This window comes from Alosa sapidissima, chromosome 10 (genome assembly GCF_018492685.1).
Source record: "Alosa sapidissima isolate fAloSap1 chromosome 10, fAloSap1.pri, whole genome shotgun sequence".
In the NCBI taxonomy this organism is placed as follows: Eukaryota; Metazoa; Chordata; class Actinopteri; order Clupeiformes; family Clupeidae; genus Alosa; species Alosa sapidissima.
In genome coordinates this window covers 11,416,937-11,439,921 of record NC_055966.1, presented here as the reverse complement: position 1 = coordinate 11,439,921, position 22,985 = coordinate 11,416,937, and the positions used below count along the sequence as shown (strand labels likewise).

Below are 22,985 nucleotides of genomic sequence, written 5' to 3'. Positions count from 1 at the left end.
AGTGTTTTAAATGACCAAAAATATCTCTCACCTTGTTAGTGCCCTGAGGGGTATACTCCAAAACAAAGATTCTAGAACAGAGCTCTGTTCTAGAATCTTTGCTCCAAAACAAGATAAGTCTGCTCAAATTTGACATCCAGAGACAAACGTGTGTGGCTACAGCTTTGTTGCCTACCCTTTTGTTTACGGTTTAAAGGGATACATTCATACACAAATAGGTCAGGTTTTGAACGTTAAAAGGAAAAAAAAGTCCACCAGGAATGTTCGCCTTAGTTTGTTATAAAGGCTTTATGCTCAACATACCATTAATCTCGCTTCATGTTGTACCCACCAGGTAACCAGATAATCAGTTGTTTAGAGGATATGGCATAAAAATAAACTTCTTTTTGAGAATGCTGTTTTGATCATACCTTTATTAAAAAAAAGACACCACAGCTATTGTGTGGAAAAATACATTGCAGCAATCTCATAACAAACAATCAACACATACACCAATTTGAGAAAACTTCCAAAAGGTCAAAAATAAATATTTTTCTTCTATGCATAAAGATGCTTCCCATGTTAAGTAATAGCATTGGTCCAATTAGGTAGATTTGGTTTACTTGGAATGCTCTAACCTTTTATTCTCATGTTATTTTAACGATTATTTCACAAGCTAAGGTGCTCACTCTGATTATCTGATTACATTTAGTTTAGAGTAACTATGTGATGATGTGACTAAGGGAGTCACTTGTTTCAATAAAGAACTCACAGTTTACCATTAAGTCTTTTTGGTGGCATGTATTAGATATAAAATAGCATATTATGTGTACCGATACTCAAAAGCTGGCAAGCATTCAGACATGCTGGATCCTGTGATCAACAGGCTTAATGACAAATACACCAAACCCTCAGCACATTTGGGCTGTTAGTGTGTCCACTTGGCCCTCTATGTGTGCCTTGTTATAATATGTGCACAGAAACATATGCCTCAAAACACACTCAACAGTGCAAGTGGCTACAAAGCCCATAGCATATTTCGGCTCCAAGTGTTCAAGGGGACCCAGGTTTGAATCTAACCTGCAGCCATTTCCCCATCCCATCCCATCTCTCTCTCCCACTCACTCTTCACTGTCCTACCTAAAATGAAGGCAAAAAGACCAAACACATATTTAAAAAACCAAACAAAACAATGCAACCATCCGTCGCCCCACTGTATTAGCACAGTAGGATACATCCTTTGAGTCACGTTTACATGTAGTATTTAATTCTGGACAACTAATCTACTAGACAGTCAAACTCTGGCCTATAATCTGGGATTAGTCGAAACATTTGGCAAAAGTCTATATATAAATAGCTGGAAATGAGATTATAAGCCATTACACGGTGAAAGTAGACAACTTGTTATGACTGACTAGGCTACATCTGGGGTTGGCACCCTGGAGTGCAGTGGTTGAGATTGTATTTATCTTAAGACGTCAGCATCAGTCATGTTTCCATGGGGACAAACACTGCACAATAATGGAGACATTGTGATATAGTAGGTCAAAGGGAAAAGGCGTTGAGTGGAATATTTTCCAGTGTAATTGCAGACACTGCTCACTCTGATATTCCGTTCCAGTTAACCTGAGGACACATGTCAACGCCTGGAGGAGGATACGGACTGTACTGACTGCTAGCTTACTACTGACCAACTGACTACAGCTCCATCCATTTAGCATTCTGTCCAAACTTCAGTAACATACCTGGAGCTGTATGTTTTATTATGGTTCCTGAGGAGCCATTGAGTTCTAAATTAAAAAAAAAAAAAAAAAATCACCAAATGGCATTGCCATACAAAAAAGCTTATACAAATATTTGAGTTTTAACACCATAAATCTGAATTGGAGAAAACTGACTTGCTCACCCATGTGCCTCATCCCCATTCCTCTTGGAGGTTCTACAATGTTTAAACTGCAGGGTTTTTAAAAGGGGCCACTGCAGTGGTAATAGTATCTAGAGTTCTTAAGAAAACCCTGGTTAGGGCTAGAGAGAGAGAGAGAAAGAGAGAGAGAAAGAGAGAAAGAGAGAGAGAGAGAGAGAGAGAGAGAGAGAGACCAGTATCATCCACAGTGATGACAGTGATTCCAGTCAGTGATCTTTTCCATTTTAAAATCTCATCCATGTGCCCCCATCCGTTGCATGGTCTGTAAAACAAGGCCTCGGACAAGGGTCTGGCCCCTGGGTCTGGTGCGTTCTGGCAGAAGACAAAGCGAGACGAACAGTCGCCCGGCGGCAGAGCGCCTCAGCGGGTCCCAGGGCCCGACGGCAGTGCCCGGTCTCCAGAAGAAGGGGTGGCACCTGGGACGCGGTTGGCCATGTGGAAGCCCACGGCTACGGCAGCCGACCTGGGGGGCAAGAGGACCGGGCAGGGCATCTTGACGGGGCAGAAAGCCGAGCCAGTGGGGATGAAGTTCACCTTGTTTTTATCGGGGCAGGAGAACAGAGGAAAGCCACTGGACCTGTGAGGAGGAGGATGGGAGAGTCAACCACAACTGTGTACTGTGTACTATGTACTGGCTGCTTGCTACACATACAGTACATACTTCAGGTCTGTTGTTTCTAATGTTATTTACATTAGAGCACAACCACCAACCCCCACGGCCCCATTACTACCATTCCACTCTGGGTAACGAGCTCCTCACACACACTGCTGCTACTGCCATCTTCATGTTCCCATGTTTCTTTCCAATGACTCAAAGACATGATGTATTTAAATGCAAATTACATATCAGGGCAGTTAAGCATGTGTGTGTGTGTGTGTGTGTGTGTGTGTGTGTGTGAGTGAGTGAGTGAGTGAGTGAGTGAGTGTGTGAGAGAGAGAGAGAGGAGGAGAGATGAGAAGTGAGAGAGAAAGCATGCAGGAGAGAAAGAGGGAAAGTGAGAGAGTAAATCCTGTGGTTCAGGGGTATGCTAAAAATGAAGCTGCACGATGCAGGAGGTGCAGGAGGGGAATATCTTACACCGTCTCCTCGAAGACCTTGACCTTCTCACAACCCTCGGGAGGCTCGCGTTTGAACATGAAGCTGTTGTTGGGCTTGGGAGAGGTCGCATACTTGGGCAAAGGTGAGCCACTCCCACTATCTGTCCGTGACAGGAAGAAAAAAAAAACACAGAAGCCAGGCATGTTAGCATGATGTGTGCTGTAGTCTGCAGACGTCTAGCAGTTCTCTCTCTCTTTTTCTTTCTCTCTCTATCTCTCTCTCTCTCTCTTTCAGCGTAAGTATGCAACTTTATCTGATTGTCCAAGCTGAGTGGAACCCTGACATACTGGGGTAAAATAAACACGCAGCTCCCCTGGATCGTCAGGGCAATCAGCAACCCCAGCGATAGGGAGTGTTTTCATTCCTCTGCTTTATCGTTTCTCTATGAAGCGCTCCACACAGCCATGGAGTGAATAAAGTAAGGAGTTGCCATGAGAAATGACTGCGTAACAGTTCTTAGTTGTTTGCCTCAAGCTGTAAAACACCAGTACTTGAGATCAAGTCAAGTCATGAAAAGCAATAGAGGCTTACGAAGCCTCTTGTGGTAAGAGGAAAAACATGACTATGCACAGATCAAGAGACCACATACTGATATATTAGATTAATAAAATCTTAAAAAAAATGAATCATTGAAAGCTCCTTGAGCAACTTTTCGAGCAATGTTGCTGGGGTATCAGTTCCATTTATTCTGATAGGATGATCATGACAAATTGCCTATTAGTGATTAAAGTTCTCCAAAATAGAAGTTGTTCTATATGAATGGGAACATGCCAGAACCACAATAATGAGAAACACTGCCCAACAACATTTCTCAAAAAAGTTGCCCCATGGATCATCAGATGAATAGGCAACTGAAGAATGCAGAAGTATGTAAATCTGTCTTCTTATTACATTTTTTACCCCAAACTTCAGTCCCAGTGATTCTACCCATTTAAAATGCATCCAGATGCAGACACCACTTTCTCTAACAGAAAAACATCCTTACTGCCAATTACAGAGAGCACAGTAAATGGTGTATGAATGGCAGCTTAGCTTGAAAGTCTGATGCTTTGTTTTCAAGAGGATACGATGATGAGATGACATGTCTATGACCCCATACGTGAGCATCTATTCAGTCTGACCATGGTGCATCCATCATCACATAACGTGTCTTTTTGTCTGGGGAGCGTGGCCGTGTTTACAGGAGGCCAGACGGCAGTTGAATAGGTCTGTGTGACACGCACCTTTGTCCTGGTCCTCCAGGAGCCACGGGCTGCTGGCCTGGGAGTCGGGGGGCCCCGTGGGGGAGGCGGAGGGGGAGTGGCAGCACCACGGGCTGGAACAGCAGCTGGACACGGCCAGGGCGTCCGCACTCCGTCTGCTCCCACCGCCACCGTGGCTGCTGCTGCTGCTGCTGCCGTGGAGATGCGGGGGGAAAGGGGCCCGTCGTCCATCCTGAACCTCCAACAGCTGGTGAGGGGAGGATAGGGGTGGAGAGAGGGGGGGGGGGGGTTGATGGGAAAACAAGAGTGTCAACTCACGGTTGAGTGGACAGTATAGGGCACTTGGGCCTGTGTGTGTGTATGTGTGTGTGTGTGTGTGGTGTGGTGTGTATGAGTGTGCATGTATGTATGTGTGTGTGTGTGTGTGTGTGTTTGTGTGTGTGTGTGTGTGTGTGTAAACGTGTGTGTGTGATCTATTGTGTGTTTGTGTCTAACAGAGCAGCATGCACAGTGTGTGTGCATATCAGTTTGTACAGCCTAATTCAGAGTGCATAATGGCTATGGAGATCGAGAGAGACAGCGCATCAGCAGCTGTGCCAGAGACGCATCAAAAGGCAGTCGGCACGTACCGTCAGGTCCTCCCTTTCCCACTGGTCGTTGATGAAGACATTCTCCAGCTCATGGTTGATGCCCTCCGTGTAACTAGGGGCCCTGCACGCCAGGGGCTTTGAGGCAGTAGAAGGAGCTGGTGCCTTTGTCTAAGACAAACCAAATAATCATCATCATGTGACAATAATTGCAGATAAGGGGCACTATTGAAGCCGCAGTGTCACTCATCTGTCCCACCCAGTCTGTGTGTGTGTGTGTGTGTGTGTGTGTGTGTTTGTGTGTGTGTGTGTGTCGGTCATTGACCTTAACGTGTGTACACAGTGCACCTGTCTGGCTTGTCTGTCAATAACTAGTTAATTCATCGCCCCCGCAGAGCCTCATAACCAAATTAGATTCCAAAGGATGAGGAAACTTCCATAGGAAACTTAATAGCAAACCCAGCCAAAATGCCACACGCATGTGTGTGTGTGTGTGCGTGTGTGTGTGTGTTTTCACCTGTGAGCATGTAGCGTGTGTGTTTCTACAAACAATGTGGCAGTGTGTGTGTGTGCAGCTATTGAAATGTGCGTCCAAGCACCTATTGAAATTGTGTCAGTTGCAGTGCCCCATGAAATTCAGTGTGCCGGTGATTTAGCACATCAAATTTTGCAAACTTTGAATACAAGATATTGGCACATGCATGTCTTGAGACGGGGGAAATGTCAGTTCCAGTTCCTCCTAAAGATGGAATTTCATGAAATATGGCATGCATCTGAAGAATGTGGTAGTGTTGAAGCATTTTAAACCTCATTAACTTTGAACCTTGGCACTAACTGTTGAACCTTGGCACATATTTTGTTTTGGCCGCTGAATTTTGTTGAGTGAGCCAAATTAATATTAAGGATATGTAAGCAAATGCGACCGACTTTAAGCATACCAAATGTCAAAATCCTAGCTCAAGCGATTATTGAGATAAAGACCCTTTCAATCTGTTCCTAGAGGGTTTCCGGTGGAAAATAACTTGAAAATGAAAATAAATCAGACTAGCGTATTGCTCTACAAAATGTCAACTTTAAAACTTGTTTTTTAATCTTTTGTTTGTCGCCAGGTTACCATTAGTTTATTTTTTGTGCCACCGGACATGCCTTAAGAACTCACATGTTTGTTTATGCAGTTGAAAGGATCTATATAAATATGTGCATTGCACAAATATGGACAGAATTTCACAAAACGTTACGTGCGTCCAGAGATTTTCGAAGTGACCCAACAATTTTGTGTGGTTCACCCCTTCTTGCTACAAGATATTGCCAATTGAAGTGCCCGATTTTTGCATTTACGGCTTACCACAAATAAGCTAGCACACACACCCCCATTCTCATCGACGGGACTGAGGTGGAGCGTGTCACCACCGCGTCACTGCACATATTTATAGTTAATTTATATCACTGCAAACCATTTCATCTTTCTTAACTGTATTTGTCTACGCTGCACTATACATCTCATGCTGTTTACAGTATGCTCCGCCTGCATATACTGTGTACATCACATCGCACTTTTCTGCACTTTTTTTGCACTTCTGGTTAGACGCAAACTGCATTCCGTTGTCTCTGTACTTGTACTTGCACAATGACAATAAAGTTGAATCTAATCCAATACGGTTTGTGGACTTGGTTGATGTGCCTCCTTGAGAACGGCATACCAAACCATTCCGCAAAACATGTGGTCTACCTGGCTTTCAGGGGCCCAGCATTGGAGGGAGTAGCCCCCAGAAACCACCTTATCAGCCTAGAGGGGCTACATGCCCACCAAGTTTCATGTTTGTTTATGCAGTTGAAGGGATCTATATAAATAATCAGGACAGCTGAAAAAAAATCATTGGTGCCCCCCTGCCCTCCCTCGAGGACTTGTACACTGGTAGGACCAGGAAGCAGGCAGAGAACATCATCAAAGACGCCACACACCCTGCATACACCTTCTTTAACCTCCTCCCCTCTGGCAGGCGCTACAGATCCCTGCACACAAAAACAACCAGACACAAGAACAGCTTCTTTCCCTCTGCCATCACTGTACTGAACTGGTTAAGTGGGGTCATCCCCTCCTTGGCCATTCACCCACTTATCCCTCACATTACATACATATCATCCCAATATGCATCTTGTACACATTACATACATTTGCACTATTACTTCTGCAATCTGCACTTTATATCCACTCTACTCCACACGGGTACTAATCTTGATACTATGCTTATTTGTATATTGTATTTTGTATATTATGTTAATATGTTGTGCCTACATACATGTGCCTACATGTATATTGTTGTCTATATTGTACAGTATGTGTCTTTATTACTATTGTTTATTGAATGTTTGCTACTACATGTCTGTTGCACTACTACATGTCTATTTGTTAAATGTACAGAGTTTAACATCTACCGAAGTCAAATTCCTTGTATATGTATACTTGGCCAATAAAACTGATTCTGATTCAAGTTTCATGTGCTCTGGTGTTCCGGGGTCCCAGAAATCATTGACCAAAAATGGCTAGCGGCAGTCATAATGATAACATTCTGCAGTATGGCTCCAGTCAGCCGACTAGCTGCTCCCTGTGCTTCTACTAAATGCCTGTGGACGATCTGTACACAGCTCTACTGTCCCTCCACGGCTTAGTATGAGGACGAGTGGGTGCGTCAGTGCAGTGCATGCGTAGACAACTCACCTGCGCCAGGGTGCCTCTTATAGATGGTCCCTGATCCTTCTCCTTCTCTCTCTCCTTCTCTCGACAGGGCCTGATCCCCTGCTTCTTCAGCTGTTGCCTTAGCTTAGCGATCTGCTGAGAGTCAGAGAGAGAGAGAGAGAGAGAGAGAGAGAGAGAGAGAGAGAGAGAGAGAGAGAGAGTGCAGAACAAAAGGAAGTTAAAGAGAGTAAAATGAAAGTGTGATTTCAAAAGCAGACCTTCCAGTGACTCCATTATCGCTAAATTATCACCCCCACAGCAGAACTGGGCAATCCATCATCTGTCAAGTTCGGCTCCGATAATACTAACTGACAATGATTAAAAGTCAATGTTGACAGCATAGTGTTGGAATGCTGTGTGAGTGTGACTATACACACCCTGTGTGCAAGCCACCCAAATGAGATGCAAATTTAATGTAATCACTGATACCGCAACCGGCACAATGTTCTTTTTTCCCCCTTATGGAGAGGGCAAGCCAGGCACACAGTTTCAGCTTGCTGGCGAACTCCCTCTGCAAACAGGCCCGACCTGTCTTCTCATACTCTCACCAAACACGACGTCACACGTTCAGAAACGCGCACCATCTCCGAAACACAACACACCCACGGGCCAGTGACACTCAACATGCTGGCAGGCATGAATACAGCTGAGCCTTGAGAAGCATCTCTCTCTCTCTCTCTCTCTCTCTCTCTCTCTCTCTCTCTCAGAGCGCATGTGCGAGTGAGTGCGTGGTGAGTGTGAGCGTGACTGGTTGCCGTCTGTGGCTCTCTACGATTTCTATCTTTTGTGTGTCTTTATACGTGGTTTAGTGGTGGGTTTTTGTTGCTTATTCGTTGATAAAACATTACTGATCAATTGGTTGCTCTAAATTTATCGGAGCCCGCACGCAGCTTCTCAGTTGGTTGTGGCGGTGTCTCCAAAAACATTACAATGGAGTTTGAGAACTTAACTCGGCGTCATGGAGTCAAGGTAGTTTCTGACGCCAGTGTTGAAGTTTGCAGTTTGGCTATTGGGGAAATAGTGGGGTACGACGAGATTAAGTCGGCCTCTCGAATGAATAATGGGATTGTTCTCTTTTTGAGTACTGTGGAAAAAGAAAACAAATTGTTCGTCATGGTGTTGTGCTTGGTGGCGAGCTCGTCCCTGTGCACCCCCTTAGTTTACCGTCGAAGAAAATACTGATTTCTAATGTGCCACCTTTTCTAAAAAATGAACTCCTGAGTCGTGAGCTTTCACGCTATGGAAAATTGGTTTCTCCGATCAGGCAAATAAGCACAACGTTGTCTCTTTCAGAAGACATGTGTACATGGTTCTAGACAAACGTGATACACTTGATTTGACTTTTAAATTTAGAATTGATGGCTGTGTCTATGCAGTTTTTGTAACGTCGAATACGGTCATGAGGTGTTTCGGTTGCGGTAGGATAGGTCATCGCATTGGCGTATGTCCCCATAAGGCTGAGCATAACGAGGAGGGTGTTGGTGAGCAGGTGCCTGCTACAAGCGGTGTCGAGGCGGGTGCTTCCGTGGAGGTGGCATCTGCCGTAGATGAGTCTGAGGGAACCAGGTCTGTGGCAGAGGAGTCTGCTGCGGCCGGAACCCAAAGGGCCGGGCCTGAGGTGGAGGAGTCTGCCTCAGCCGGGCTTGAACGGACCAGGTCTGTGGCGGTGGTATCTGCCACGGAGCCTCTGGTAACTGAGCCTGAACAGGTGGGAGCGTTTGCGGTCGAGTCCGCTTCAGCTGACACCAGTTTGGGTGTAACGATGGAGTCGGCTGTGTCTGACGCGGCGGATCCACCGGGAAATGTTGCCGTGCCTGAAAGTGAGCTTGGGGGGTCACCCGCGGTTGCGAGTGGGCCCACTATACCTTCCCTTGCTGGGCTTGCTTCAGGCCACATGGGACAGTCTAATGTGAGTGGTGAGATGGAAGTTGAAACACATGTATTTAAAGTGCCTAAAAGGAAGAGTAGTCTGGACGGTTGTCAGAAAGACGTAAAGAAACATGTAACACGGGAGTCACAATCGAATTGCAGTGGTACAGAAAGCGATGGTTACTCCACTGATTCGAGCAGTGGTTCATACTCCTTTAACGAGAGCATGATTATAATTTATAGTGCTGAAGAAATCAGTAAGTTCTTGGCTGAAACTAAGGGGAAAAGGGGGGTTCAAATCCAGAATTATTTTAATGATACCGCACAGTTCGTGAACGATGCTTGCTATCTTATGAGGGAAGGGGCTTTTGAGCAAAGGGAAGTTTACCGTCTGAAAAACATTGTTCGCAAATTAAAAACAGTGCTCATTCATGGTCACAAGACGGGTCAGTCTTTTGGCTGAATTCCACTGTTTATTTTTTGGGGTTGCATGAATTGTTGTTTATTTATTTATTTCCGGCGAGGTGCGGTGTCATGTGTAATGCACTGTCTCGCGTTGTCCCTGGTTTATGATGCTGTGATACTTTTCAAGGAAGTATTCCTTATGTTTTGCTGTTTTTTTGTTATCTGAAATACTGTTTGAATACACTATGTATGTAGTTGTGTTCATGCTTGAACTGTGAAGGAAAGTGTGTTTTGGACAATCCAGAGGGGCTGTGAGACTGGTTCATGATTTGTTCAGCATGATGGTGCCTATTGTAGGCCTATGGGTTTTTTTGTAACCCCTTTCTGGGACGATTTATGTTCTTTTTTCATTTGTATTTTATTGGTTGTACTGATATCCTTAGTTGGTCTGTAAATAAAGTTCTTAAAAAATCAAATCTCTCTCTCTCTCTCCAGAGTGCTGCAGAAAGTTCCATTCACATGAATGGGCCTTCCCAACGTTCGGGCCTATGTTAAATCTATATAAATCACCGGCAAAGTATATAATCACCGTGGCAACGTCTTTCATATCCCTCTGCAAGACGTCCGTTCGCTTATTGCTATGGAATTTCATTGAAAGGGAAAGTAGCCTAAGCTAGTAAGACGTTGCCACGCAACACCTGAAACTGTCAAGTTCTATCTGTGTGGCAAACTATTTATTTTGTCAGCGGAAGACATGAAATGGTAGCAAAATAATTTTTAAAGATTCATTGTGATAGGTTTCTTTTCTCGTTTTGACAAGTAGCCGTGTAATAAGCAGGCTGCGCGTCGGGGTTCTGTTCTCCCTGTCGGGACTTATTTACTGATAATTACGGCGGACAATACATTATCCCTTACTTAATAATCAACTTTACATAATTATTGGTATAGAGATGAAATGAAATAATGAAAGGAAAGAAAACAATATATAATTATAATCATAATCATCTAATTATAATCATAATAATATAATCATAAAAATATAATAATTATAATCCTCTCTCTCTCACACACACACACACACACACACACACACACACACACACACACACACACACACACACACACACAAACACACACCATGTAAACATGCCTCAGTGCTATTTGAACAAAAGCCAGATTGGGGCTGAAATACAGCCTTTGCAATTAGGGTGTTCACTCGATTTGTTTGTTTTCCTTTTCCGCCACACAAAGACATAATGTTATCATATCCCTCCTAAAGACTGACGTGTGTGTGTGTGAGAGAGAGAGAGAGAGAGAGAGAGAGAGAGAGAGAGAGAGAGAGAGAGAGAGAGAGAGAGAGAGAGAGAGAGATGGAGAAAGAGAGAGAGAGAGTGTGTGTGTGTGTGTGTGTGTGTGTGTGTGTGAGAGTGTCAGTTGGCTGACCTGCCCGGGGACAATAGTGAGGTTATTTAATGCAGGCGAGGAGATGCCATGAAACCCGAGATCATGTGGGAGGATGACAAAAAGAACAGAAACATCGGCTATGAAACCACGCAAGGCCAAAGTACATCATGTTAATGTTGACACACACACACACACTATCTAGAAATCTGCAGCATTGGCAAGTACTACCACTATCTCTACCACATCAGGTCGCCCTTCCCTTCCTCGAAGCAGTGAGGGTGTGAGTGAGTGAGGAGCTATGGGGTGTGAGTGGGGAGCTATGGGGAGTGAGGGAGTGAGTGAGGAGCTATGGGGAGTGAGTGGGGAGCTATGGGGAGTGAGGGAGGAGCTATGGGGAGTGAGGGAGTGAGTGGGGAGCTATGGGGAGTGAGTGGGGAGCTATGGGGAGTGAGTGAGGAGCTATGGGGAGTGAGGGAGTGAGTGGGGAGCTATGGGGAGTGAGGGAGTGAGTGGGGAGCTATGGGGAGTGAGTGGGGAGCTATGGGGAGTGAGTGGGGAGCTATGGGGAGTGAGGGAGTGAGTGGGGAGCTATGCGCAACGGTTTTATCTATGCAGTTTGAGGACCTACAGCGAGGCATTCCATGGTTTATTGGTATTTTATGCCCCCAACGTTGTCTTCAAGGCAGCGCTGCCTGGAAGGCACTAGGGTTAAGCATGGGTTAAAGTTAGGATTAGGTTTAGGATTAGGTGCCTTTAAGTCAGCGGTGGCAGTGCTGCCTGGGAGATGACGTTGGGGGCATAAAACACCATCGAGCTTCCAAACGCTCCTGTTCCCATTCTTCCTCTGGGGGGACCAGCTTGTTTGAAGGATGGCAGGTCAGGTTTAATGTGTGTGTGTGTGTGTGTGTGTGTGTGTGTGTGTGTTTGCAATAGGTGGGGTTCCAGGTGGGGTTATACCTCCGTGAGATGAGTGAGTGTGTGTGTGTGTGGGGAGGGGGGTGTATACCTCTCTGAGATGATCAGCATTACCCCAAGACGCTGAGCGTTGATGTACACATCCCAGATCTCCTTTGTCCTCACCCCACAAGCCGGATGTCTATAAAACACACACACACACACACACACACACACAATGTTCAGTACAAGATTCAGCTGTTGCAAATAAACAATATTGTGTATGCATCTATGAACATCAAAACAAACCATTACACAAACATTCACAAAAAACAGACAAAGCACAAACCCTCACACAAACACACTAGGGTCATAACAAACTAGAGCCAGTGGATATAACCATTACAAAACAAAGAACATTTGGTTGAACTCACCCACACTCCGCGCTTCATGCGCATTCATACAACACACTGTGTGTCATCTGTACACCAACAGCCACACACACACACACACACACACAAACACACACACACACACACCATTAATTATATATTATCAGTGAGTAAATAAATACACCCACATCCTTCACACACACCCACACACACATCTGTGCCATCAGGTAAAAGATTTTGAGTTCACTCTGGGTGGAATTTGCATGACCTGGCGCCACAGATCAGAAAGGACATCTGCCGAAACTCATCACATCCCTCACACGTCACACAGCAACATGACACTGCACCAGCAACATACTCCTCCATCATACCCAAGTGGATAGACACAACAATGCAGTCTTATTTGTTGTAACATACAGTATTTATGTATGCTATGGTATGGAGACGACTTGAAACACACACACACACACACACACACACACACACACACACACACACACACACACACACACACACACACACACACACACACACACACACACACACACACACACACACACACACACACACACACACACACACACACACACACTTGGGTTTAGCAGAGATGATTTGTGTATGGATATCCAGGGCAGCCAAAGCCATAAACTCCTGAGGACGTAAGTGGTCTAATATGGGGAGATGGGCGTTTCTGCTTTCTGGACGTAAGCCTCCACCAATAGCCCTTCTGCTGTCTGCCCACAACACCAACCCCCAGACCCCATCAGAAAAGCAACACATGTAGGGCTGGGAAAAAAGGCTGTCAGCATGTCGGGATGCTTTTCCTATGCGGAGAGGAGATTAGAAAAGGGGGGTATTTACTGATGATAATGAAGGCTCTGTGCTTCAACATGTTTAATAGAGGATGTGGTATTCTCTGGTGCTCTCGTCTGCTCTGCTAAGCCTCGACTGTGGGTTTGGCGAATGAGGGCTGGGCTAGTGACGAGCTGCTCACAGCAAACAGACGGAAACAGAGACCCTCTTGCAAGAAAATAAGGACAGATCAGTTTCAAACGTTGTTGTGGTCTTTGTTGTAACTTGTGGTCTTTGATCACAGCAAGGGAGGACATTTAGTGAAAGTGTAAATAAAAACGTTTTATTTTATAAATGTTTTATAAAAGTGTTGGCTCGGTTGTAGGTGTGTTGATGTCGAGATGGCACAAGGGAAAAACCTAAATTTCCCAGAATGAGTAGAGCCACGTTTCAGACACTTAAGGGCAACTGAAACACCAACAGCACAAAAACAGGATGCCTGTGGTTCAAATACCATTTGCATACTGTGTGGTCTATATCCCCTTAGTGATTACTTAAAATTACACGCAATTAGGTCAACATTATGTTTGATAAACACAAATATGTTTTAAAGTCAATGAAAGCTGATGCCAGAGGACAAAGCCGCACCTCAACGGATCTCTAGGTGCATATTTGACAATGTGCCCCTGGATCGGCTTTGTTTACTCATAGAAGCCATGGATGCCATGGATCGAGTTGCGGCTTGTTCCTGGAGGTTGCTTTTGTGTGTGCCTTCTGCACTCAATGCCAACTGTGGCCTTCAAGAACGCGTCGCTCAGGGGGAAACACAGAAGGTGGGAGCACGGGTCACTGCACAATACGGCTCTCACAGCCCGAGAAGCAGGCCGAGCGAGCGAGTGCTACAGTGTGTCAGCGCTGTGTCCAGAGACATGAACCGTTGGTGGCGTTGTTCAGCCCGGCATACAGTATGAGGCCACCGTGGAATTCAGAAGTGCATTATGGGCAGATTTACCGCGGAATTCAGAAGTGCATTATGGGCAGATTTGTGGATTGATAATTGGAATAGTTGCCTCACACCACCCCACTACCCACAAAAATATTTCAACAATGAATGCGAGTGTTGTTTCTTTCTCATCTCAAATGTATCCCTTTACACGCCCCTGAAGACAGAAACACACTCCTGACATGATCATGACCGATCCATTTTTCTTGCCTCCCTCCCCTTGCCCCCATCAAGCCAATTCTGAAATGACCAGAAAAAAAAAAAAAAAAAAAAAAAAAAATTCACCCACCCCCACCCATCCATTTGAAACTCTTCTTCTAACCCTCCTCGGCCATTGCGGGTGTGTAGCCATCCACGAGCCTGCTCCCTGAGAGGCTGCTCCCCATGTTGCTCTCTGTCCCTCTGTCTCTCTCCACGGGGCCCGGGGCCTCCATGCGCTGCCTCAGTCGCCAGTCCACCATTAGCATATGTATGGGCCGCGCTACAGGCTACTCAGCACTATCGCACAATGGGCAGCAGGAGAGAGCCAGGTGGTGAGGCTGCGAGCTGCACATGTCCCCACCTCACCCAACCTCCCCCCCCCCAAACACACACACACAGCCCAGAGTATGTACAGAGCATGGCACATAACGCACACAAACGCACACACACACACACGGCACACGGCCCAGAGTATGGCACATACAGATACAGAGTACAGAGCATGGCACGAGTACAGAGCATGGCACACACACACACACACACACACACACAAAGCTACACACAGAATGAGGAAGAGCACACAAATACACATAAATACACTAGACAATCATCAGAAGTAGCGTACACACACACGCACACACACAGAGAAGACCGGACAGATGTAAACCACTGCACCTCCAGGGAGACACGAGAGAGAGAGAGAGAGAGAGAGAGAGAGAGAGAGAGAGAGAGAGAGAGAGGATTTTACACACCTTCAGTCTCTCTCACTCTTCTCCTGTACACCTTCAGCTTCTCCTATTGCTTTACTGCTGTTGGCGATATTTTTTTACCGTTGCGTTACCGTTATAGCTGTTTTTCTCAGTGTGAACGGCCCTTGTTTCTGGTCTCATATTCTCACTGTTCTTAGTCTTGTTTCTCGTCTCATATTCTCACTGTTCTTAGTCTTGTTTCTCGTCTCATATTCTCACTGTTCTTAGTCGTTCTCTATGTCTTTTTCCCAGTCTTTCCACTTATGAAGACGGGTTGTTCTCACAGACATGTTCTGAGTTGTAATCTATAAAGAAAACAAAAACTGGATCACCGTGCTAAACAACAGCTCAATGTATACCGGTATCTGAGAAAGAGGGCAACACAATTCAGCTTATACATAATATAAATGGGAGAGGGAAACCCAAGGTATTTGGTTTAAGAGCAGCATCCTCGGCCCTCAGAAACACAAACCACTCCACGCTGCGGATTAATCAGCAGAGAGAATGGGCCCGATCTCAGTTTATGTCATTCAGTTGTAAAACTGCCGACCCAGGACTGCGTCCTTTTCTTGAACCCTCTTTACAACCAGCCCATTCATCTGAAAAGCTTTTTCTGAGCAAACACGCACAGACTACATGGAGGCACATTTCCTCAGCGGCTCAGCTTGGTGTGGGAACAACTCTTGTGCACAGCCACAGTGATCTGGAACACCCAAAAAAGAATGGGAATGATAAACACTTCCCTCTTTATTGAGTTTTGGTGGTGTGTTTCCTTCTGTGCAACAATTGATAGACTTCCTCATGCTCATTGCACACACACAGCTTCATATAGCAACTAACCAGCACTGTGGACATGAGGGTCATTCCGTGTTAAAGGAGAATTCCGGTGTGATGTTGACCTAAAGTGTGTTGAAACATGATACCCAGTGTGAACGTATGTCTCATAGCCCATCTCGGCTTGTCCCCTGCACTCCAAAATCTGGCGCTAGTTAGCCAATGCTACGAACAGCTTTTTCAATGGTGGTGCTTCGGCATCGGGCTAGCCATGCAAATAAATCACTGTTTTACACCATTTACGAGGCTCAATGTATCTCCACACTTCATTGGTAGACTTCCGAGGGCCCTGACATTTAAAACCAGACATTGAGAACTTTGAAAAAGCACTGGTAGTTTTACAAGACAATTTATGCAGACAGTATCTTCACAAAGTTTAGCGTTTGCAGCCATCTTGAATTTAGTCACGATAAGTCGAGCAACGAGTAAGAATGAACAGGTATGATAAGGGATCAGATTCCAAAAATAATTCTGTGGAACTGGAATCCATGCATTTCCACAGAATTATTTTTGGAAATAATGACTAATTCGCGCCCGATGCCGAAGCACCACCATTGAAAAAGCTGTTGGTAGCATCGGCTAACTAGCGCCAGATTTTGGAGTGCAGGGGACAAGCCGAGATGGGCTATGAGACATACGTTCACACTCGGTATCATGTTTCAACACACTTTAGGTCAATATCACACCGGAATTCTCCTTTAAATTAGATAAGGTTGTGGCTGAACCATCTCACATTTTGTCATGTATGGGTCCCAAAACCGAGGCCTGTAAATTCTGTCTTCAGATATTTTACACCAGATATTAGCCATATTTGGGCATTGAGATATTGAAAAGTTTTACAAACTCAAATGTCATTTATTGTTTACAGCAAGCAGTTTGTTGCTCCCATCATGTTTCATGTAAAGCACACAATTGGAATTATTTTGCTCAAAATAAACCTCTGAGGGGGTTTGGGAAGCGACCTGACTGTGAAGAGTGAAACGCTCTCTGGACCTGACACACACACACACACACACACACACACACACACACACACACACACACACACACACACACACACACACAGTCATTCCCAGCTGAATTCAGCCCTGGCCTTGAGGCGAACGTCCCCTCACCTGTGTGGCTTTGTCCGTGGTCCAGGACGGGTCTGGGGTGTGCTGGTCCCGCGGCCACTGACCCGTGAGGTACGGCCCGGCGACGGTGACTGTGTCCAGGGAGGACGTGCGGCGGATGGCAGCAGACCCACGGGTAGGCTGCTGCGTGGACTTTTCTGCTGTGGGGAGATTTCAAATGCATTCACTGTTAGATCTCACGGTTCCACTTGTGTAAGGAGTTACATCTGTGTGCTGTATGAGAATGTGTGTGTGTGTGTGTGCACGTGCGTGTGTATGGGCACGTGTGTGTGATGTAGCATATGAATTTCCTATTCATAAAGTACATAATCTATGTTTAAATCTCTATATAAAACGACAGCACTGTAGTCGTGCCAATGTTTATGGGAGCAAAGGTCAACCCAGCCCCAGATAAATGCTTCTGTCTTTGAGTGATGTTAATGAAACAGGAAGCATCACCAGGGCAACAATGGGGGGGGGGGGGGAGAGAGAGAGAGAGAGAGAGAGAGAGAGAGAGAGAGAGAGAGAGAGAGAGAGAGAGAGAGAGAGAGAGAGAGAGAGGATGGAGGAGGACAGAAGGGTGGAGCAGAGGAGAGATAACATCAGTCAAACATGGAGAACACCCTTTCTAAACAGTCTCTGTGGTGTTTACTAGTGGATCCCTGGCTCCAGTGACTGCAGAAGATGATTGGTTTGCCTGACTCCCCCAGTAGTGACCCGTGGGTGTGATGTTTAATATGGCTGCATCACATGCCAGCACTTAGACATGCATTTGTCCATCTAAGAAACAACACTCTCATGGACAAAGCCCTCTAACGCAAGCACGCAAGGCCATGTATAATGGTAGCCTTTATTTAGTTTTTTTCTCGTATGTGTGTGTGTGTGTGTGTGTGTGTGAGTGAATGTGTCTAGGAGTGCCTGTTTTATATATTATATATTTACAAATCTATTTTCATGTCACACTAAATCTTCACACTTACAGTGCATTTATACACTTGTGATGCAACCGTAGCCACATTTGCAGTTGAAATCTTGAGATCTAGAGAATTTCCCAGCCTTTTTTATGACAAGAAGGTAATCATGTTTCTATCGATGACTGAATGTGACTCCTGCCCTCACACGCTAATCAAATGTGTACCTGCCTATGCTAAAAGAAAATATTATGTGCTCTGTAAGCGATTGTGATGCCAATGACTTTTGTATCGGAATACACAACACTAAAGTTGCCCTTGCATGATTGAGGGATTTTGAATAAAATACTGTCAGGAAATACAGAGTATGTCAGACAGTATGCGCGTTAGTATGTGACAGTAACAATTTATGTGGGTTGTGACAGTGGAAGGGGGGGGGGGGGGGGGGGGGGTAGGAACTGTTGTGCATAGAGTGCTAAAGCAATGCTCGAGATGTGGTGAGGAAACAAAGCATAATGAAACTGCCCTGTTAACACATAATGTCAACACACCAATGTACACACAACACGCACACATCGACCTCCAGGCCAACACAGTCACATACATTCACACAACCACAAAGAGCAGTACACACTCACAGGACCACAAAGTTGCAGCAGAGCAAGCAAGTGCTGAATACTGCAGAATCGTCCGACACTGAAAAACACATAGTCCAAACCACAAGTTTAAAGCCGTGGGAAATGTGTATTGTTACATTAGTGCAGTAGCTTGCTAAGGCATGGGGAGGGAGACGACCAACGTTATTAAAGTTATGGATGAAAACATACATATGTATAAAACACACACACACAAAGATAGAGATAGACAGACATACGCACACATGAACATGCACTCACACAAACACACACACACACACACACACACACACACACACACACACACACACACGAGAGAGTGCCTGTACTGTATACAGATGCCTTTGAATGAGCCCTTCTTAAAGGCAGCATTCACTTGCAGATTGCCATGCAGGCAGCTGCAGAGAGGCCTTTTGTGGGGAGCCGGACTGTTTCAAATGCAAATACACACCAGTAGCAGCATCTGACGTTCAGCTGTGCATGTCTGTGTATGTGTGTGTGTGTGTGTGTATGTGTGTGTGCAAGACCGGGAGGCAGGAAGATGGAGGCCAGACATCCGGCAGGTGAGGGGAGATTACCATCACATAAGGGTTCCACGCAAGAGCAATGGCTGGCCTGTGATAATAGCCTTTGGTCTCTCAAAAATCCATCTTCGCACAAATAGAATAGCTGTGTGTGTGTGTGTGTGTGTGTGTGTGTGTGTGTGTGTGTGTGTGTGTGTGTGTGTGTGTGTGTGTGTGTGGAGGTGGCTGTGCACAAGAGACAGCAGCTTGATTTCAGTGAGAACATTTGCCTAAACTGCCTGCAGTTCCATTTAACAGCTGGATTATATTGGCAATGTTTTTTTTTTATGATGACTGGAACATGATAAAGTGATGACTGATGACAGATCAGACTGACATGGTGGAAAGAGTTATTCATAGGCATTGGACTGAACAAATAGACAAGATGGGACAGGATCACTGTTGATGACAAGAGAAACACAAGCACAAGCACACACACACACACACACACACACACAGCTGTGAAAAAACTAGTTCTCCCAACTGTTGCTCAAAAGTTGTATGACTCCAGAAAGACACATGCCCTAGTACTTTTCTAAATAGTAATAATTAAAACAAATAAGAGCCAATCTCACACTCTAAAGTCAATCCAAAGTCGGTATCATATGCATAATCAACATGCATTTAACATCTGGCAGAGAGTTCCTAGCAAACTAACCTCCACTTACTCTGACTGTAGCCCTGAACTCCAACCTGCAAGGTCTCTAATAGAGAAGAAATTTGATCTTTATTGATATATGATACAATGCCATAATGTAGTGCTACAACAATGTCAAGTATATGTATATTTACAATGGTGCTTACATAGTGCACATATTTGTATTAGAAGCAGACCACTAAATCTTTCACACAGGCCTAGTGGAAAAGCTATTGTGGGTTACTGGCATATTTATAGCTGTATGTGGCTAGAATGAAAAAGTCCTTAGCACAGACAGGTACTGAGAGAGCCGTAGTTCACCGGAGCAGCACAGATGTTAAATCCTTAGATTTTTATTTATTAAGGTGCCCACATAGCAGGAACTAACGATTTGACGTGCACCTACGTCAGTCATAGTCCCTTGCATGTTGGTCCCTTGCATGCCTAAATAAATACACATTTGTGGAAAAGAAGTGGGGAAAATGTAAAAAAAATCTAGTTAGTTTTCGCTAAACTTTAAAACAACAGAAATGTTCCATCTGGATCTTTAATAGTGTGAGGCTCCCTATCCTGGTTAGAATGCCAAGCTAGTTCCTGGTGTGCATCTAGTGAGCTAAATGGCACAGTACAAAATGGGTAATCATGCACATAATGTGACAATTATGATTTCATAAGCATTTAAACAGCAATAAGTAGCAGTGATGTGTGTTTTGGAACAGTTATGGAATGGTGTGTAGCCTACCCTAAGGAAGTAGGTTTCCAGGTTTAGACTCTGCTTCACTATGCACAAATGCCCCACTAGTAGATATTTCACACGATAACAAAAACAAATATGACAGATAGCAACCTCTTTATCTCTTTGAGAGTTAAAGGCTCTTGAGTGATCATAAACACTCTTAAGTTTGTTTTGCTAAACCAAGAAAAACTCTCAGGAAAGCTCTCATTAGAGTGATGCTAGTTTCATGGTCATGGCTTCTGGGTTACCCCAAGGGCCAGACCATGGAAATTGACCCTGGTCATCATTTTGAGAGCGGTAAGGATGGATTCCATTATGGCTCACTGATGTTCAAGAGTACCTTTGACTGGACGGTGCATGTCCATGTAGCCTAACCCACCCCCAAGGAAGCCCAAGACAATATAGAGTAATTACTTTGACGGACAGAAAAAATACTGTCACACATCTGATTGTGGAGCCTATATATATATATATATATATATATATATATATATATATATATATATATAGATAGATAGATAGATAGATACTTTATTGATCCCCAAGGGGAAATTCAAGGTCTCAGTATCAACATGGCTGACAAATTAGGCACTGGTGAGTGGTCTCAAGGCCATACAAGTGCTATGATGACATATTTCACATTTCACTGGTCATCTCCATGGAATGAATCATGTGCTAGAACAGTACACCAAGCAAATCACTATTCTTACCTACAATGGAGAACGTTTTACTTGATACAATGTATCAATGCGTTGGTGTGTTTACATGAACAGGGGGGTATTCCAAGTACGTGGTTTAGTGACAAACCTGGGTAAGTTAACTCAGAGTAAGTGTAAACCTCCTACAACAAAAGCCATAATGGTACTGTTTTGTTAGGAGAATGAAGCCATAAAGTTCTTCTAGTAGGTTAACCACACTCTGAGTTAACTAACCCAGGTTTGTCACGTACTTGGAATACCCCCCAGAAATGTTGCACATGACAACTGGTATCACAACATTGTTGTTTAATGCGTAAACACACTCCAGGTAAAGAAACTACAAGATTGATCTGATAAATGTCTATTAATTATAGTAGGCCTAGGCCTAAGTTAGCGCAAGAGTAGCTTAGAAAGACTAATATAAAATTACAAAAAGCTAAAGCTTCTGACAATCATGAAAACCTCAATAATAGGCTTGGCCTGAATAAAAACTCTCCAGTTACCTCTGTGCGTTGAGTTTAAAGATCTTTCAGGTGAGCTCCTACTTTCAGGGGAGAGTCTTTGCATCCCAGGCAACCTCTGGTCCACCGTGCCGTTGTTTCCTCCGTGACTTGAAGGCAGCTGTAACTGGCATGGTGGGCTCGAGCTGAGGCACAGTGCTGGCCCGACGTTGCTCCCGGCGCAGACAGAGGAAGACCGCGGTGGACTTTGCTGACCACCGCGCAAAAGCTGATAGGGAACGATGGCACGAATGGGTTGGAGCCTGCTGCTATTGTTGGATAAACCAGGGGACCCAGCGCTCCCAAGCCTTAGTCTTTGTTGTTGAAAGTGACAGCTTGTATCCGATGCCGCTGACATAACTGTGTATCTGTAACAGCTTTTCTCGTGAGTATTACAGTGTAACCCGTGAGAAACTACCGTTAATGGTTAACTGCCTGTGTCCTTTCATTTTTGTTACGCAGCTAGTTTCAAAATACGTAGCCTACAAGTAACTGCAGAACTCAAACTAACAATAGATAATAACCACTGGATCTGTTTCTTATATGTTCTATGAGTGTAATCTCTACCCTAAAGTCATAAATTAGAAAACAAGTTTTCCTCAGAGAGTAGACTATTCCTACCTCACTACAGATGACAGATGGTATCGTACAACTGTAGCTGGTTAATACACATGGGCGGGTTGCAGCTGACTTTTAAACTTGAGCGTGATTGGCAAGTGTAATTCTACAGTGTAACTTTTTATTGGCTTGCGTGAATGTCATTACCATGCGCTCCACCAGTAACAATGTTCATTTCTCACGTAGGTTTGGTTTACATTTGACTTAAAACTCTATTGGTTGGTATGGCAAGAGTGACGTTTAAACATCAAATCAAATTGGTGGTGGGATAGGAAATGAGTGCCTCTCAAGTGAACATTTAAGACAATGTGTTCAATATGGTTTTGTCATTGTAAGGATACCAGCAGCAATAAAATTAAACATTATTGGGTATATCAGTCACATATGTCAAAGGAACAAAACCCGATACTGTATTCTGAGGCTATTGGTTAAGTAGGTTTATAAGTCTTTGTTAAGCAGACTTTAATATGTTATATGTTATAATAGTGTGGCAGATTCTGTGTA

At 44.5% G+C, this 22,985-nt stretch overlaps 1 protein-coding gene and 1 long non-coding RNA gene across 6 annotated transcripts; both read right to left on the bottom strand.

The window, feature by feature from the left end:
• Nucleotides 1-395: 395 nt before the first annotated feature.
• LOC121721462 (glucocorticoid-induced transcript 1 protein-like) lies at nucleotides 396-22,528 on the bottom strand. 5 transcript variants are annotated; one of them, XR_006034836.1, is made up of 10 exons: nucleotides 21,867-22,528; nucleotides 17,187-17,344; nucleotides 12,213-12,302; nucleotides 7,511-7,624; nucleotides 4,834-4,962; nucleotides 4,226-4,451; nucleotides 2,982-3,102; nucleotides 1,886-2,480; nucleotides 1,725-1,769; nucleotides 396-1,119 (listed from the first exon to the last, which is right to left on the bottom strand). XR_006034836.1 is itself a non-coding variant. In XM_042108420.1 (8 exons), exons 1-8 carry the CDS (start codon nucleotides 22,219-22,221, stop codon nucleotides 2,264-2,266), a joined length of 1,410 nt encoding a protein of 469 aa, XP_041964354.1. In that variant the 5' UTR covers nucleotides 22,222-22,528; the 3' UTR covers nucleotides 396-2,263. The 5 variants fall into 5 exon arrangements, 2 of the variants coding, with proteins under 2 accessions (XP_041964354.1, XP_041964355.1); XR_006034835.1 differs by having other exon boundaries at nucleotides 1,725-2,480; XR_006034834.1 differs by having other exon boundaries at nucleotides 396-1,769.
• Nucleotides 19,588-20,001, bottom strand: LOC121721495. Its single transcript, XR_006034854.1, has 2 exons — nucleotides 19,951-20,001; nucleotides 19,588-19,691 (listed from the first exon to the last, which is right to left on the bottom strand). It is a non-coding gene; the product is annotated as an uncharacterized LOC121721495 (long non-coding RNA).
• Nucleotides 22,529-22,985: the final 457 nt, after the last annotated feature.